General features: G+C 46.5%; 1 protein-coding gene across 1 annotated transcript; it reads left to right on the top strand.

Moving 5' to 3' along the window:
* The first annotated feature begins 4,704 nt into the window (after window positions 1-4,704).
* On the top strand, window positions 4,705-5,905 carry LOC142406495 (N-acetyllactosaminide beta-1,6-N-acetylglucosaminyl-transferase-like). Its single transcript, XM_075495443.1, has 2 exons — window positions 4,705-5,626; window positions 5,874-5,905. Exons 1-2 carry the CDS (start codon window positions 4,705-4,707, stop codon window positions 5,903-5,905), a joined length of 954 nt encoding a protein of 317 aa, XP_075351558.1.
* The last annotated feature ends 8,729 nt before the right edge of the window (window positions 5,906-14,634 follow it).

Raw genomic sequence — 14,634 nt, 5'->3', positions numbered from 1 at the left:
TCCAGTCATATTTAACAGAAGAAAACCAACTTCACCACCACAGCCTGCCTGTCCTCTATTAGGACATGTTTAATTATGTCTTGCTTTCTCTGCGCAGGAGGATAAATGAGTAGGGAAGAGAACGCCGTGCTGTTGCTCCTGAGCAGCTGATGAGGAGTAGTTTGCACAGAGGTGAGTACGTGTCCCTGTTGGAAATTAATTGGAGAAGGGAGCAGTAGAGTGCTCTGCTTTGGACCAGGAGCAAGTCTGACTTGCAAAATGCGCTCTGCTAGAGATTAGGCAGCTTACCTATTCCTGAAACCTTTATATCTAAAAGTCTACCGCAAATTCAGGCAATTCAGACAAATTCAGTTCCCACAGTGTCAGAGGCTCTGCGCCTGGAGCTTGAGAGCACGGCAAGACAAAAGCGGATGGGATAGTGTATTGTCTGACCCCTGCTGTTTGTGCAGATGGATGTGCTCACTGACGGCGTATGATTAGATTACTCGATGATTTTACTGGACCATGTGAGCTGAGCTTGCATTTGTCTTGATGTGTCATTTCATCTCTCCTCCCATTTGCTGCGAGTGCTGCTGTGTTGTGACTGTCCGGTGTCAGTGTGTCTGCCTGGGAGCTCCTGTTTCAGGTAGGCTTGTATTTTCTTCTCTTTGAATAGCCAGATTATGGCTGGCTGGGAAGTGCAGGAATGCCAGGGGCTGCTCTGAACAGGAAAAAAAGGGAGGGCAGAAGAGAAGAGATAGGAATAAACTTTACCTCCTCTTGTGCTAAGACTGCTTTCTCTTTCTATATATATGTATATAACCTCCAGCTCAGACAGGGCATGTGAGTAAGGCATGTCTTAGAGAAGATTGCTTCCAGGCAGGGCTGCTCCAAGAGGGGAGTTCTGGGGAGACCATGCGCATTGCAAGGCATCCCAGAGCAGCACAGGACCAAGGCAGATTCATCTTAGTGCAAGAAGGTGTGAGGGAGGAGGAGATCCTATACTTGGGCACAAAACAGTGGACTGTGGCTACCTGCATTTCCTAACCAGAAAAAACACACTGAGGAGAAATTGTTTGCTTGCAACGGCCTTGCTGTGATTTTAACAACAGCGCAAATGCAAACTGACAGCTTTGCATGCGAGGGTCACGAAAAGGAATGTCATGATACAGATGGTTTTGTCCTAACAATAGAATAGAAAATGCCAAGTGACTCCAAATAGACATGAAATGTATAGTGTTTGTCGCTACTGACCGAGGCCAAACAGGAACTCAAAACTGATGTGCAAAGCGTGTGCATCTTGCTTTTTAATTAGCTGACAAGTTAGCTGAAACCAATTACCTGTATTGATTAAGACCAGGAGCAGTTACTGAGTACTAACTATATTCCTAAGATAACAGCCTCGTTGTCTGGAAAGGTCTGTTCCCATTCATCCACAGGGAAGCCATTTCAATTGCTAATCCTACTGGGGAGCGTGTTTCCACTCCAGGAGCCACACCAAAAGCTTCTCTCATACTAAACGAGAATTGCTACAATGCAGGTCCAGGGAACAATAAAAAGGAGCTGCACTGCAAGTCTCTCTCAGCAGCAGTTTTAGTTCTACCAGCACAGACCCCTCTTACGCAGCCTATGTTGAATAGCACGGTAAATTTGATCTTCTCTTATCTTTTGTCCAGTAACTCTGGTTTTGCACTCAAAATATGCTGAGGTCCGGTACAAACCACAACAGGAGAAGCCATGGGCATCATGAGGTCTTCTGCCACCCTGCTGCTTTTTCACTGGCATTTGCCATAATATGGTTCAGATTTACATCTAGATTTGGCTTCTCCCTGCATCTGAACTTCAGATGAGTCTGTAAAATCTACAACTCACCAATACCTGAGAAAGAGTTTTTCCATTGAGGTGGCTCATGTGATTTGTACACTTTGTTTCCCTACTCTTTTTTTTTTTAATTATTTGTGTGTGTGTGTGTGATTTCTGCCTACAATCCAAGGCATGGATCTTATTTCACAAGGTAGAACTATTAAAAAAAAAACCCCAAACCCAAAGGTTTTGAGAGCTTGGTTTTCCACAGCAATCATTTGCATGCATGTTTTCAGGTTTTTAAATACTAACTCTGCCAGACAATTGAGGCACTAGGATTAAGAAGTAGCACCAAGCATGCGGCCTTCTTTCCCCAAAGGCTAGCAGTACCAAAAGATCATGGTTAGTCTGGATTGCTGCAAGGGTGTTGCAGCAAAGCCTGTTCAAGGAAAAAAAACCAACCAAAAGACACCACGGAAAAGTTAAATCCTGCATTTCACTCCTACAATGAGCAGGCCCATCTCTTGTTTTCTGCATGTAGCTTACTTGTTTGCTATGGACCATAGTAGTAATGCAAACTTCAACACCTAAGACAAAAAAGTCTCTATGTATGCACACAGACACACACAAATGTATAAACGTATAAATTTTAAGTTCTTAAAAGTTTTCCTAGCTGTGTAGTAGGTTACATAGCATCTACAATAGTTTAAAAGCATCTGGGCAGACAGTTTCAAAGGCATCCAAATGCCTTGGAGGATCTCAGCCTTTGATACTTTGGAAAAGCTACCTGTGCTCTCTGCCCCCAACTGAGACTTCCCCAAGGAAATCCTGGCTCCTGCAGGAATGCTGGCACCTGCCCCCGGTTTTCCTCCTTCCACATTTTCCTAACTCCAGCTGGATGGAGGTCTCATGTTAAGACCATGGCACAGGGGAAGAAATGGTCTTGCAGCCAGCTGGCCCAGTGAGCAGGTGGGAGGATGTTGAACAAAATGGTCTATAGAGTGCACAGAGGAGAGCAAGAGGCTGCTGGCTTTATCATCATCTGTGGTGATGGCAGTTTGTGTTACTGAGGTGTCAGGCAGCTGAGTGTTCTTCATTCCTGGATATAATTCACTGTAACAATCAAATTAGGAAGGAGCAGTGCTTTCAAGCGCTCTGGGCAGATCTGTGCACCTCAGGACAGCATTCACCAGTCACTGACCTGGGACACGTTTCCCCTTCATGCTGGTGTTTGCTGCGTATGTCTTTGCTGGACTTGGACAGCGGTCTCAGCTCAGCATCTGCTTATCTCTCTGAATCCCCTTTTAACAAGCTGTACTGTTGGGCTGTGGCAGCATTTTCCAGATGACTTCTCAGCAGCATCAGGCAAGTCTCCGTTACTCCCTGGGACTTTGCACACCTCTGTTCCAGCCCCTTGGCTCCACCGGAGCCGTCCTCCCTCTGAATGCACTGGTGCCCACGAAGAAGGCTGCACTGGATCTCCAGTGTGACCACAGCTGGCCCCACCTGTCCCCGCTGACACCCTGCTGAGAAGCTGCTCTGCTGCTTGCCATCACCGGCTAAGCTTGACTGCCAGGTCTGTCCTGACTGGTGTCCCTCTTGGGGGACGGTCTAGCCACAAGTCCTTACAAAGTTTCTCCACTGCTCCTCTCCTCGTTACAGCTTGTGACTGTACCTGATGCGTTGGAGCCACTGCTTGCAGCCTTCAGTCTGTTTGAACGGAGACTCCCAGAGAGTGTTTGGGGCCAGGACGGGAGGAAAGTGCAGCTTCTGGGAGGGACCTGCCAGCACCTGAGGTGGCTTGTCTGCATGAGCTGGAAGGTATGTGATGGCATTTCTGCTTTTGTAGCACGCTGGGCTGCCCAGTCAAAACATTTATGGGTGTAATCTTAGATCATCTGATAGTGCCTCAGCATTACTACATGTTGGAGCAAAATGACATGATGTTGGAAAAAGTTTATATGCTTCAAACATGCTGTCTCATGGCAGCAGATCCACATGAATAGACTCAGAGTAAGAAGAGGAAGAGTTACCAAGTATTTCACTTTAGTCAGAGCCATGCCAGAAGCTCTCATTGTGTAAACATGTTGTTATACCAAATGCATGCACGGCTCTTAGAAACAAGAATGTCTCATCAGAAAGCCTAAGGTTAGCTTAAGTAGTTTAAACAACAGGTTTCGCTAACCCACTTCCTTGTGATGGATGCAAGCCCAGAGCACATCACAACTCATCCATGACACTTAGAATGAAACTATTTGGCAGATTTCAAATTTACAAATGAAGAAAACATTGCTGCAAAAACCTGATGGCTCTGATATAACTCTACACAGAGGAAAAAAACCTCTCCGTCTTCTTATATGTGAGTGTTGGTGGCCTTACATGGTAGCACAGTGTGCTGAACAAGCCTTTCATAATTCTGAAGCAGTGATGACTGATAGACTTGGTTGGTTCCAAAAGAAGTTCCTATAAGTAAAAAAATAGAATGACACCAGAGGTAAACACGAGGTTTTCCTGTAACAGCATGCACGCACAGTAAGTTTTACAGCTATATGATACATGCAGGGAGAGTAGGGAGGGAGCAGTTAAGAACATACCCATAAATTGAATTCAGGGACACGGTGAAATATGTAGTGCTGGCTGTTCATTGCCAAGCCAGTAGTTGTGCAATGTGTCTGTTTAATCTTCAGGGTGCTGTGGAGCAGCTTCCATCTGCAAGTTGTTTGCTACTTATGCTGCTTCCATATCAACAATTACTATGAAACTATTAATATTGAAAGTACGAACACCAGCTGCATACTATTCATCAGATGGATGCATGAGTTGTCCAACAGGAAGCAAGCACAGCCAGTGAAACAAGATGTTTGTGGTGTCTGATCTGATCTCTTTGCAGTATTTCAAGTGAGACTCTTTCTCTGAGCAGCAATGAATACACTCAGATACTGCTTCTTTGCTCTCCTGATTCTCAGTGTCTCACTTGCACTTGTTTTCTATGCTGTTAATTTGCCTGCACAAAAATCTCTTAGGAGGCTGAACTTCTCGGTGAATTCAACTTTAGTAGAAGCCTGTAAAGCACTTATTGAAGATAAGGTGCCCTTTCTGAAGGAAAACACTTTAAAAACATCATTCGGAGAATCCAGTTGCACAGAGTACATCACGCAGAACCACTACATCACCCGCGCCCTCTCGGCCGAGGAGGCCGCCTTCCCCGTTGCCTACGTCATGACCCTGCACAAGGAGTTCGAGACCTTCGAGCGGCTCTTCAGGGCGGTGTACATGCCGCAAAACGTCTACTGCATCCACGTGGACGCCAAGGCGCCGGCCCCCTTCCAGCAGGCGGTGCGGCGCCTGGTGGGCTGCTTCCCCAACGCCTTCCTCGCCTCCTGGGCGGAGCGGGTGGTCTACGGCGGCATCTCCCGCCTGCGGGCCGACCTCCACTGCATGAGAGACCTGCTGGCCTCGGCTGTGCCCTGGCGCTACCTGCTCAACACCTGCGGCCAGGACTTCCCCTTGAAGACCAACCGGGAGATCGTCCGGCTGCTGAAGGGCCTCGGGGGGAAGAACGTCACCCCTGGGGTGCTGCCACCCCCCCACATCACCGCCCGCACCAAATATGTGCACAAGGAGCAATTATACTCTTTATTTTCTTTCATGCTGTGGACGTTTGTGCGCAAGGCACCCCCGCCCCACAACATCACCATCTACTTCGGCTCCGCGTACGTGGCCGTCACCCGGCCTTTTGTGGAGTTTGTGCTGCATGACCAGCGTGCCATCGATCTGCTGGCCTGGTCCGAGGACACCTACAGCCCTGATGAGCACTTCTGGGTGACGCTCAACAGGATCCCAAGTGAGTACACCTTCACTTTTGTTTCCTGTAGATACATGCATGCACGCACAAGTGTACAAATGCGCGCACACACACACAGACATACATCTGAGGCTGGCTTTCACAAAGCCTAGATGAAAAACTTAATCGGATCATAATTGATATAAAAGGCTGATCTATCAAATAAGCTTACTTGCCCTTTCTGACCACTGAGGGAAGAGATGACTGCGCCGTGCAGGATGCGGGTTGCCATTCTGTGTCTGAACAGGAAGAAGCCCAGGGGATCTAAGTTCAAATTGAAATTCATGGACATTTAAACCTTTCACCTGTAAAGATTGAGATTAAGAAAAGAGAAGGAATACAGATTAAGATATGTAAGGTATGTAAGCATTGTAGCGAAGGTGTTTTCTACAAGATGTTCATTTTGCTGGGGGGAATTTTATTCTTCTGCAAATAGAAGTCAATTCCTCTCTCTCTCTCTATTACTCCAGGGCCAGAAAATCTGAGTCCAGGCTCGAATCTACTTCTAGTCTTCATGTGCTTTTCTGTGGGCACACACACATGCATACACACCAGCTCTCCCGTAACACCTGCAAAAAACCCACGTACTCATAACTACTGCCTAAACTGTATTGTACAAGGTCAAGGATTTGTTCAGAGAAACAGAATCAGAGCCAGTATTTTCATCTTTACCTTATGCATTTACAATTAGTTTTACCTTGTTCCTACGAGTGGGAAAGGGTCAGAAGATGCACAGGACTTCTCCCCCATGCACGTTGCTTTTAGAAGCACCTGGTAGGACTTTACTGCTCCCGACTCCCTAGAGCTTCACAGCAGCCCGAAGCAGGGATATGAGGAATAGAAGCAAGGATAAATTTCTTCTCCTGTCTTTTGTTTTCTTTCCACCCTCGCCCTACTGTAAATTGTGGGAAACGAAAACAAGGAGCAGTAACAGAGAGGCAGAGCATGTCTACTTTAATCTAAGCAGCGGGCTGTGGGTCCATTTTGCAAGGCCAGTCTGCTTTCAAATTATCACATAGCTCTCTCTGAGAATAGTGCTTGCTCTTCCCATAACTGTATTTTATAACTGGCATGCACAAGTTGCACAAACGATTACTGATCGAGATATTTATGGCATAATCATCAGCATACATTATTTGTAGCTAGCTGACTTTTCCAGGAAGCTGGTTGCTGTGATCTTATTGTACTCCATTGCCTCAGAAGCAATAAACCTGGGACCAGATAAGTTCTCCACAATCAGAAAGCTTTAGATGGTTGCCATTTGTTGTACTGCACTGTGTAGCTTATGTAGGCTGTGTATGTCATTGTTTATTTCCATGATCATCACTGTGCGCTTTCCAGCGTTGCACATTGGCGTAACATTTTTTTGTGCTTGTTCTCTTTGCATCTGAAAAAGATGAAACATTTCCACAGCAGATGTGTTTCCTTCCTCTTCCTTTATTCCCTGACATCACTTTAGGGTGAAGAAAAGTGGCCACGCAGCTCTGACAGATGTACTCGGGACTCAGGGCTGCTGCTGTCCAGAATTTTGAATCCGAACTTGTAAGCGTAGCATGGAGTGCCTCATCTGAATGTATCTGAGTCAGATCCAGAGCTCTGAGCAACTCTGGGGTGAGAAGCCCCTCTCAGTGCATAGGCTGTTAGCCTGGGACTTGGTTCCTGGCTCTATCAAAAACCTCTTGTCCAAGTCTGGCCGAGACACTTCCTTTTAGCTTTTCATGCATATGAAGGGAGATAACAGTGTCAAGCAGTGGTCCAGCTGTTAGAACAAATAGTTGGAGGCCTCCAGGCAAGCAGAGAGATCATTTAAGGACCAGTTTGGCTGTACAGCATATCATGAAAGAACTAAACCAAACAGATATTCATAGTTTCGGACAGCCATGATAATCTCAGTTCAGATAAAAGATAAAAAACCACTGTTTGGTCCCCAAATCTTAAAATAGCATTCTTATTACCCAGAGCCATGCAATGAAGAGCAAGATTTTTTTTTTAGCCCTCTAAAGGCTAGAGAATTTCAATTCCCTTTCAATTCCCATTCAGTTGGTTTCCAAATAACAGCCTTAACTTATCTTTGGTATTTATCTCAGGCCACTTATCTCCCACATGACTCCTGTGTGACAGAAAATTCTTGAAAGTCACTTTTCAGATAAAAGAAGCGTGGGGAAATTAAGGGAAAGTATTTGCGAAGTATGTAGGTTTGAAGTGACTGGCCCTAAATCACTTCCCCTTGGTCGCACAAGAAGGACACACCATCGCAGTGCAGGTTAGTGGCCACGTCCCAGGCCAGCAGCGTAGCCATTGGGCCACCTTTCCTCTCTCTGCTCATGTGGAGCAGAAAGCAGGTGCTGGTCACTGTGGGAGAAGTGTGCATCCACAGTCCATGCTACTGAGTCCTTCAGGGCAGCCTTACTGAATTCTCTTCCAAGCCAAAATCCTGTCCCCACTTTCATGCAATAAGGTCACAGCATATGCATGACTTGGGCTACAGGCAGTCTCTAGTGATAATCCCCCAGGGTACGCACTGATATGTACATTGACGTGCACACACGTTGGTCCACTAGTAACTTACACATTGTTCAAGTGGGAAAATAAAGGTCAGGAGAAGTAATAGCAGCATTTCTCATTCAGAGACACCAACATGCTTTACAAGGGAGATCAGTGCTATTATTTCCCATTCACAGAAGCAGGCAGAAAGAGGAAAAATTACATTCCCAGTGTCTTAAACCAGGCCATGGGCAAAGCCAGCACTGGAGCACTGACACCTGACTCCCGGTCTAATGCACTGGATTAAATTGCTTTTTCAGAATTGGCTCACCTACAGAATAACAGAGTGTGGTTGCACTGCCACTTCTGCACCAGCCCCGTTCCTTTACTAAGGGTGAGGTTGCGCAAGATGGCTGAGCGCTAAAAGCTCAGTGTTGCCAAAACAGGAAATTTTCTCTTGCTCATTCCTTTCCACTCCCTTCTGCCCACCAGCCCTGTGACAGGAGCCTTGCCAGTTCAACTCACTAGTTCTGAAGAAAAACAGTCTACTTTTTTTCTGAGTCTGTGAATTGAATGGACTTGGTGAAGAATCTGTCCAGTACTGAAGTCAGCACAAATTAAAGCTGTGGGTGAACATGCAGATGTGAGCAAAAAGGAGAGGAAAATGGGAAGGAGAGGAGGAACAGGAGCCAGACCTTCCCCTTTCAGTGACGGTGAGCCATGCGCCTGGCTCAAGCCACCTTCTACAAGGCCACCTGCATACAGGCATTTTTTTAACACCTGAGCTTGGAAGGGTAGGGCAGAAATGTTTAAAGGCATTGCCCATGTTTTATCAGTATCAACAGTTTCCATACAATTTTCATTCCAGTACAGACAAGAGATGTATTTGGGGAATCCAACACTGCTAGTTGAACATATTTTTGTTATTGTATTTAAGACATACTTCTAGGAAATGAGGATACGGAGATACAAACTTTAACTTTAAAGTCCCATGGGTTAGATCAGTCTTACAAACTTTGCCTGTCTAAAACTCACATGCTCAGGTCTTTGCGCTAAAGCTTTTACCTATAGGAAGTTCTCTCACATTGATCACAATGAAACAAGTCATAGCTTTGCCTGCTTTAATCTTCAAGATTATACCACCCTCCACCTGACAAGTTAGCTATAAGGAAATATTCAGGAGTGCATCCTCAAAACCAAAATAAATATGTTAAAAGGGCTAGCCCATAGTCTGAAGAACAAATGTCATCTGTGTGCCACAGGTAGTTTACTGCAATATCCTGTAAAAATAGCATCTGTTTTCAACGTTGACCTTTCTGCTAGGTCCTGCTGGCACCAGGTTCATCTATAGAGATGATTCTTCTGTCTTAAACGGTCTGGGTTAACACCAGTCTGGAAAATGTAAAAGAGTTTATTTGCAATCAGTCCTTGCCCTGCATCACTACATAGTCCTATAAATGGCTGTGCTGGCAGGACTGAAGGGGCTTGGTGGTTATGGGAACAAACAGCCAGGGTGTTTCAGGGACAGGGAATAAATCTCCAGAGGCCAGCAGTACGTATTTAGGTAAGAGGCTCATCTCCCAGAGCACTTTAACCACCATTCTCATTCCTTCTCTCAACACCGTGACTGAATGCACTTGTGCACCTGCAAAGCAAGTCTCTTTCCTACTTCCCTGCACCTGTTTTCCAAGTTTCTTGTTCAGGTTTCATTTTAGATAATTTCTCCCAAATTCAGGCGTGCCGAGAAGGTCCTATTTGATCCAGAGCAGAGGGCTCATCATGCTGCTGTTACTATGTGAGGCCTTTCCCGCAGTCCCTCTTGACAGCCTCTTGGCAAGCTGGCCTCTGTCCTCTCTGCCCTGTTACAAAGAGAGTAGAACTGTTACTGCAGCCTGGGAAACCCATCCGAGGCATTGTCTCTTTTACCCTTCTTATCCTTCCCTTGTCCAGCTGCTCTGGGTGGCAGCTGTACTCAGGGTGACTTGCTTTACTGGGGTACACGCAACTGCTTCTGCCACGTGATGGGGACAGCAGTGTTTTAAGTCGCTGTCTTTAGCTTCAAAACCTAACCAACGTGCATGAGATGCTGTACCACTGAAAACCAGATGGGGTCTTAGCTATTTAGTCATCAACAGATGCTGGCAGAGCATCCTCTTCCCCACAGGGCCTCTGACCAGAACCAGCCCTGATGTGCCCTTCACTCTGTTCACTAGTGGATATGAAGGACCTCTCCGTTCCCAGGGCAGGAGTTGCTACATCTGGGGGCCATGGCTACAGCTGGATTTAGAAGTGAACTGCAGTCAAGACTCAAGAAATTGGGTGAAGAAGCAGAGAAGTCTGGGAACACTCTTCTGGGAGCACACTGGAAAGGCACAGTGGAGTGTTGCATTGCGATATCCAAGCTGGCCAAATACTACAAGCAGTCTAGGCACCACAAGAAACTCAGCTATCACCAGGAGAAACTGGGTTTTGCACCTGCACTCTGATGCTTTTGGGGAAGGATCATTCTTAGCAGGGTGCTGTGCCCCCAGGGTTCACTGTGTGACTCCACGGAAATTGCATCAGCACAACTGAGAGGCCTGTGCAGAGCCACGAACACGAGGAGCGAGAACTTCGGGAATATGCTTCATCTGGCATTGTCACTGAGGGAAACGGTTGAGGAATCGCCACCATGCAACTAGCTGGCATGCCTCCAAAAGGCATTGTGGTGCTGCACAGACAGAGCACAGCGCTCTGGACGCAGGCTTTGCACAGACATGTTTGCTTTGCTGATTGTGGTTACACAATTAACGTTTTTTTAGTTGGGAGCAGAAGCATACTTCTGAATTGCTTTCCCTCCAACTGTTCCCTCCTACTGCACCCTAGTTTTATTACTCAGATAATGATCTTAGTGCACGAGGGCTGGATTCCTTCTCCAGTGGAACCAAACCAGGAGACGTGTATTAGCAGCACCTCTAGTGCACTGCAGCAGCTAAGGGGGACATAGGGATCTGAACCAGGGAACAGCCTGCACCGCTGCCAAGCGCAGTGCTGGCCCTAAAGCTCACACTGGCAACTATGTGCCAGTAGAAGACTCCAAAATGCCAAGGGCTCATGTTGCACAAGTAGCTAGGTGATGCATAGTCTTCCACAGTGGCTGTCTCCCACCAGTCCTCCAGTCTGGTTGATCCTTCCTTATCTTTACAACATTTCTCCTGCCTCAATATTCTTTCCTTGCTTTCCATCTTTTGCCATTTCTCCCACGCTGAACTTCTTTGTTCAGCTATCATTTGTTTTTCAGTGTTCCCCTTTCCTATTGCTTTCCTTATTTCATGGTAAGTGCAGGAGATTGCAGGTTCTGGCACTCACCCAGGATCCTTGTTCTTGGAAATCACAAAAAGCCCTGCAAGAGAACACTCACATCCAGGCACACTGCTTTTTCTACCTCACCCCAACCCCTGTACCAATGTCTCCAACTCAGATGCACGTACGGCAGGGGAGCGTGGGGACACACTAGGCTCCTGGGGGATCACTTGTCCAGGGCATCGGTCTCAGTTTTGCACAGATGCAATGAGTACTGCCAGTCCCATGGTAAGAGCTGTTAAATCCTTAGCAATCCCCTCAGGCTATGAGCTGCAAGAGAAAGTTTGCATGTAGCAACTGGCTATTACAGAAATCACCCACTCATTCCCTGCCCTGTACGAGTGCCCAGTTATGTTCTGGCAGGTGAGCCAGGCTGCAGATGCAGCCTGCCATGCTAGAGCAGCCCTTCTAAGCTTCCATGAAAAGACGCTAACACGTGGTTCCTTTCTCTCCCCCAAAATGCTGGTGATGTAGCAATGGTGCCACGCTCAGCAATTCTTTGGTTCCTGTCACTGCAGAGTGCAATAGCAACAAGTCAGGGGTGGTTTGCCCTTGCACAGAGTGCAAGGTGGGTGGTTAGCACCCATGCCAGCCTTTAGCCACCGTAATGCACCTCTCTTTCCTGCTGTCATTCTGGCCAGCACAAAATTCACCTGGCCACCCACAGACAGTATGGTTCTGCCTCTGGGATGTGCCTCGGTCATACGCATCCCTCCACAGAGAGCATGAGTGGCACTTGGCAGTCACTTGGTGTAAGGGAAGCTGGGGCTTTGCAGGGAAAGCGCCAAGGCAGAACCACTTTTATTTCTGGTTTCTTCAAGAAGCCTGCAGAATGGGCACCAGCTGTGCGTCATGTGTCCCGGGGGCGGGGGGAAGGAGCACCATGTCACTTTTGCTCTTGTGCCGGCCTGAAAGGGACATTGGGTACACAGCATGCCATCACTGCCTGCTGCAAAAGTAGACAAACGTTTGCCATCAGTGTGAACATGAGGTAGTTGATTACCAGAAGGCATGGCCCACAGCCTCCTGTGCAAGCCTGGAAAAGCAGACCACACTGTGATCTGAACGGGCAGATCACAGAACCACAGGGCCTCCAGCAGCTTCCTGTCGAGCACAGGCACCTGGGGACAACAGCAACCTCAACCTCTTTGAGTGAGGTTCTTTCTCCCGTGGCTGCTAATCTGACATGGAAATTGGGAACCCATCCATGGAAGATGATTCTGCATTCTAGCTTGTGCCTGCTTTTCCAAGGATTCACCCAGCTGTGTGCCTACCACAGTTTTAAGTGGTTTTGACGCAATTGCGTATTGTGTCTGTCAAAGTGCAAAGACTCAGAATCCCCTCATCTCTGAGCAGGATGAAGGTTGCTAACGCATTCGTTCATTTTGTCAATGATTGGGAAGGAATGAAAATGATGGATACTTTTGTTTGCAAGTGGAGTGTTAAACCACCCCCAAACTTTGAAAGTATATCTGCTCCATCCTGATGGTAATTCCTCAGTTGGGAGCTGACTGCTAGACAGAAAAATAAGGAAGACAGTTGGCATACAGTACGTCTCAGGTAATGGCAGGCATGTGGTGGGTAATGCTGTGAGTCAAGCTAGTACGCTCTCAAGATGGGAGTTGTCCTTGTTAAAATTTCACTGCAGTTTATCTGAAGCAGTAGCTTCGCATCCAGACGAGAGCTGGTGGCTCTCAAGGAACATCTCACTCACATGCCTTGGATGTGGGTGTGAGATACAAGAGGAATACCAGAAAATTCTGAGTAGCATTGCTAGCGCATTAATCAATCACATTAGCCAATTCCTTATTTCTAAGTTTTTATACGGCCATTTGCTTGTACAAACAGACCCGTTTTTTGTTTTTGTTTTTGTTTTTTTATAGATGTTTAGCCTGCACTGAACTTCTCACTACAGCAACTTAATCATTCATAACTACTTTGGTAATTCTCCATCCCACTGTCATTTGTAGACAGGCTCTTGGAACAACCTTCTCTGCAACACGTACATTATATTAATATGCACCACTGCGATTCTGTTCTGCCTGCTAAAATTGTTCCTTTTCCTTGTTCTAGAAAAAAAAATTTGTACCTATGTCTGCATTGTTATTCATATAACTAATCCTTGTTCTCTTGTTCCCATTCTCCATTATTTTGATGAGACTTCCTGATTGAGCAAGAACTTCTCAAATGAATAAGCTATAAAAAAATAGGGATTTTCCTGTGACTGTTATTGAGTCTCAGGCCCGCAAAGCTGTTGTAATCTCATCATCAAAACCTCTTTTTGCAAAACCTGCTTAAGGGAAGGTGTGGCAACACAGTCGCAGCAATCACAAATACACCTTCTTCATGGCAGAATTTCCTGAAAAATTACTCTTGTCCTCTATCCACCATTATCTCCACCTCTATCCACCAGATATCATAGTTCATCTGAGAAGATATAACTTAAAATAGGGTTTCGTCTGTGCAATCTGCAGTCATTGGAATTTAAACACTGCTTTTAATAGGAGCAATACTTTGCTTCACAACCAATTGTTTGCTTCTCACTAAAACGCTACTTAGTGATGACGGGACAAGGAAGGGTATGTCTTCAAGAAGTCTTTTTGAAAAGCCACAGCCTAACAAATGGACTTGCACTCCTTCACTTGATTCTCCTTTATCTTCACAACTATGAGACATTGGTGTAGTAGGCTTCAAACAGCACAACTCCTTGAAGAACAGAATCAGATGAGAGTAACTTAAGGAAGAATATTTTTCTTTCTAAATTCTGGCATCAGGTAACGTCTGTCACAACTCATGCACATAACCAGCTAAATGTCAGTCCAGCTGCAGTAAGAGAGACTTTTCTTGATGTTCTCAGAGGCTGAGCTGCCAACAGCCCTTGTTTTTGTTAGGGGGGCACTCCAGTCAGGCCACCTGAACCTGTCCCCTCCTTTCACCTACGAGCAAATTCATCTGACCAACACCTATGCGTGTTGAGAGACAAACACTGACACCAGCACTCTGCCTGGGCAGCCGGGGTGGAAGCTGGAAGAACCATGCTTGAACGGGTGCCGGGGGCACCGGCAGTTCCTGCACAGCGGATCTCCCGTTGGCTGTCCTCGGCACCCAGCGCGTCCCCACGGGTCCGGCTCACTCCTGCTCCAGGAAGCTGGTGTTTCCTGAACAGCCCTGTAGAGTTCAGC

This window comes from Mycteria americana, chromosome 2, assembly GCF_035582795.1.
Source record: "Mycteria americana isolate JAX WOST 10 ecotype Jacksonville Zoo and Gardens chromosome 2, USCA_MyAme_1.0, whole genome shotgun sequence".
Lineage (NCBI taxonomy): Eukaryota > Metazoa > Chordata > Aves > Ciconiiformes > Ciconiidae > Mycteria > Mycteria americana.
The sequence above is the reverse complement of the archived record's forward strand: the minus strand, read 5'-3'. Positions and strand labels throughout refer to the sequence as shown.

What these genes read in the sequence shown, in the direction of transcription:
- LOC142406495 (XM_075495443.1), top strand. Translation starts at nt 4,705, where the DNA reads ATGAATACACTCAGATACTGCTTCTTTGCTCTCCTGATTCTCAGTGTC. An exon ending in GACGCTCAACAGGATCCCAA is followed by an intron (nt 5,627 to 5,873) that starts GTGAGTACACCT and finishes GTGTCTGAACAG; the next exon opens with GAAGAAGCCCAGGGGATCTA.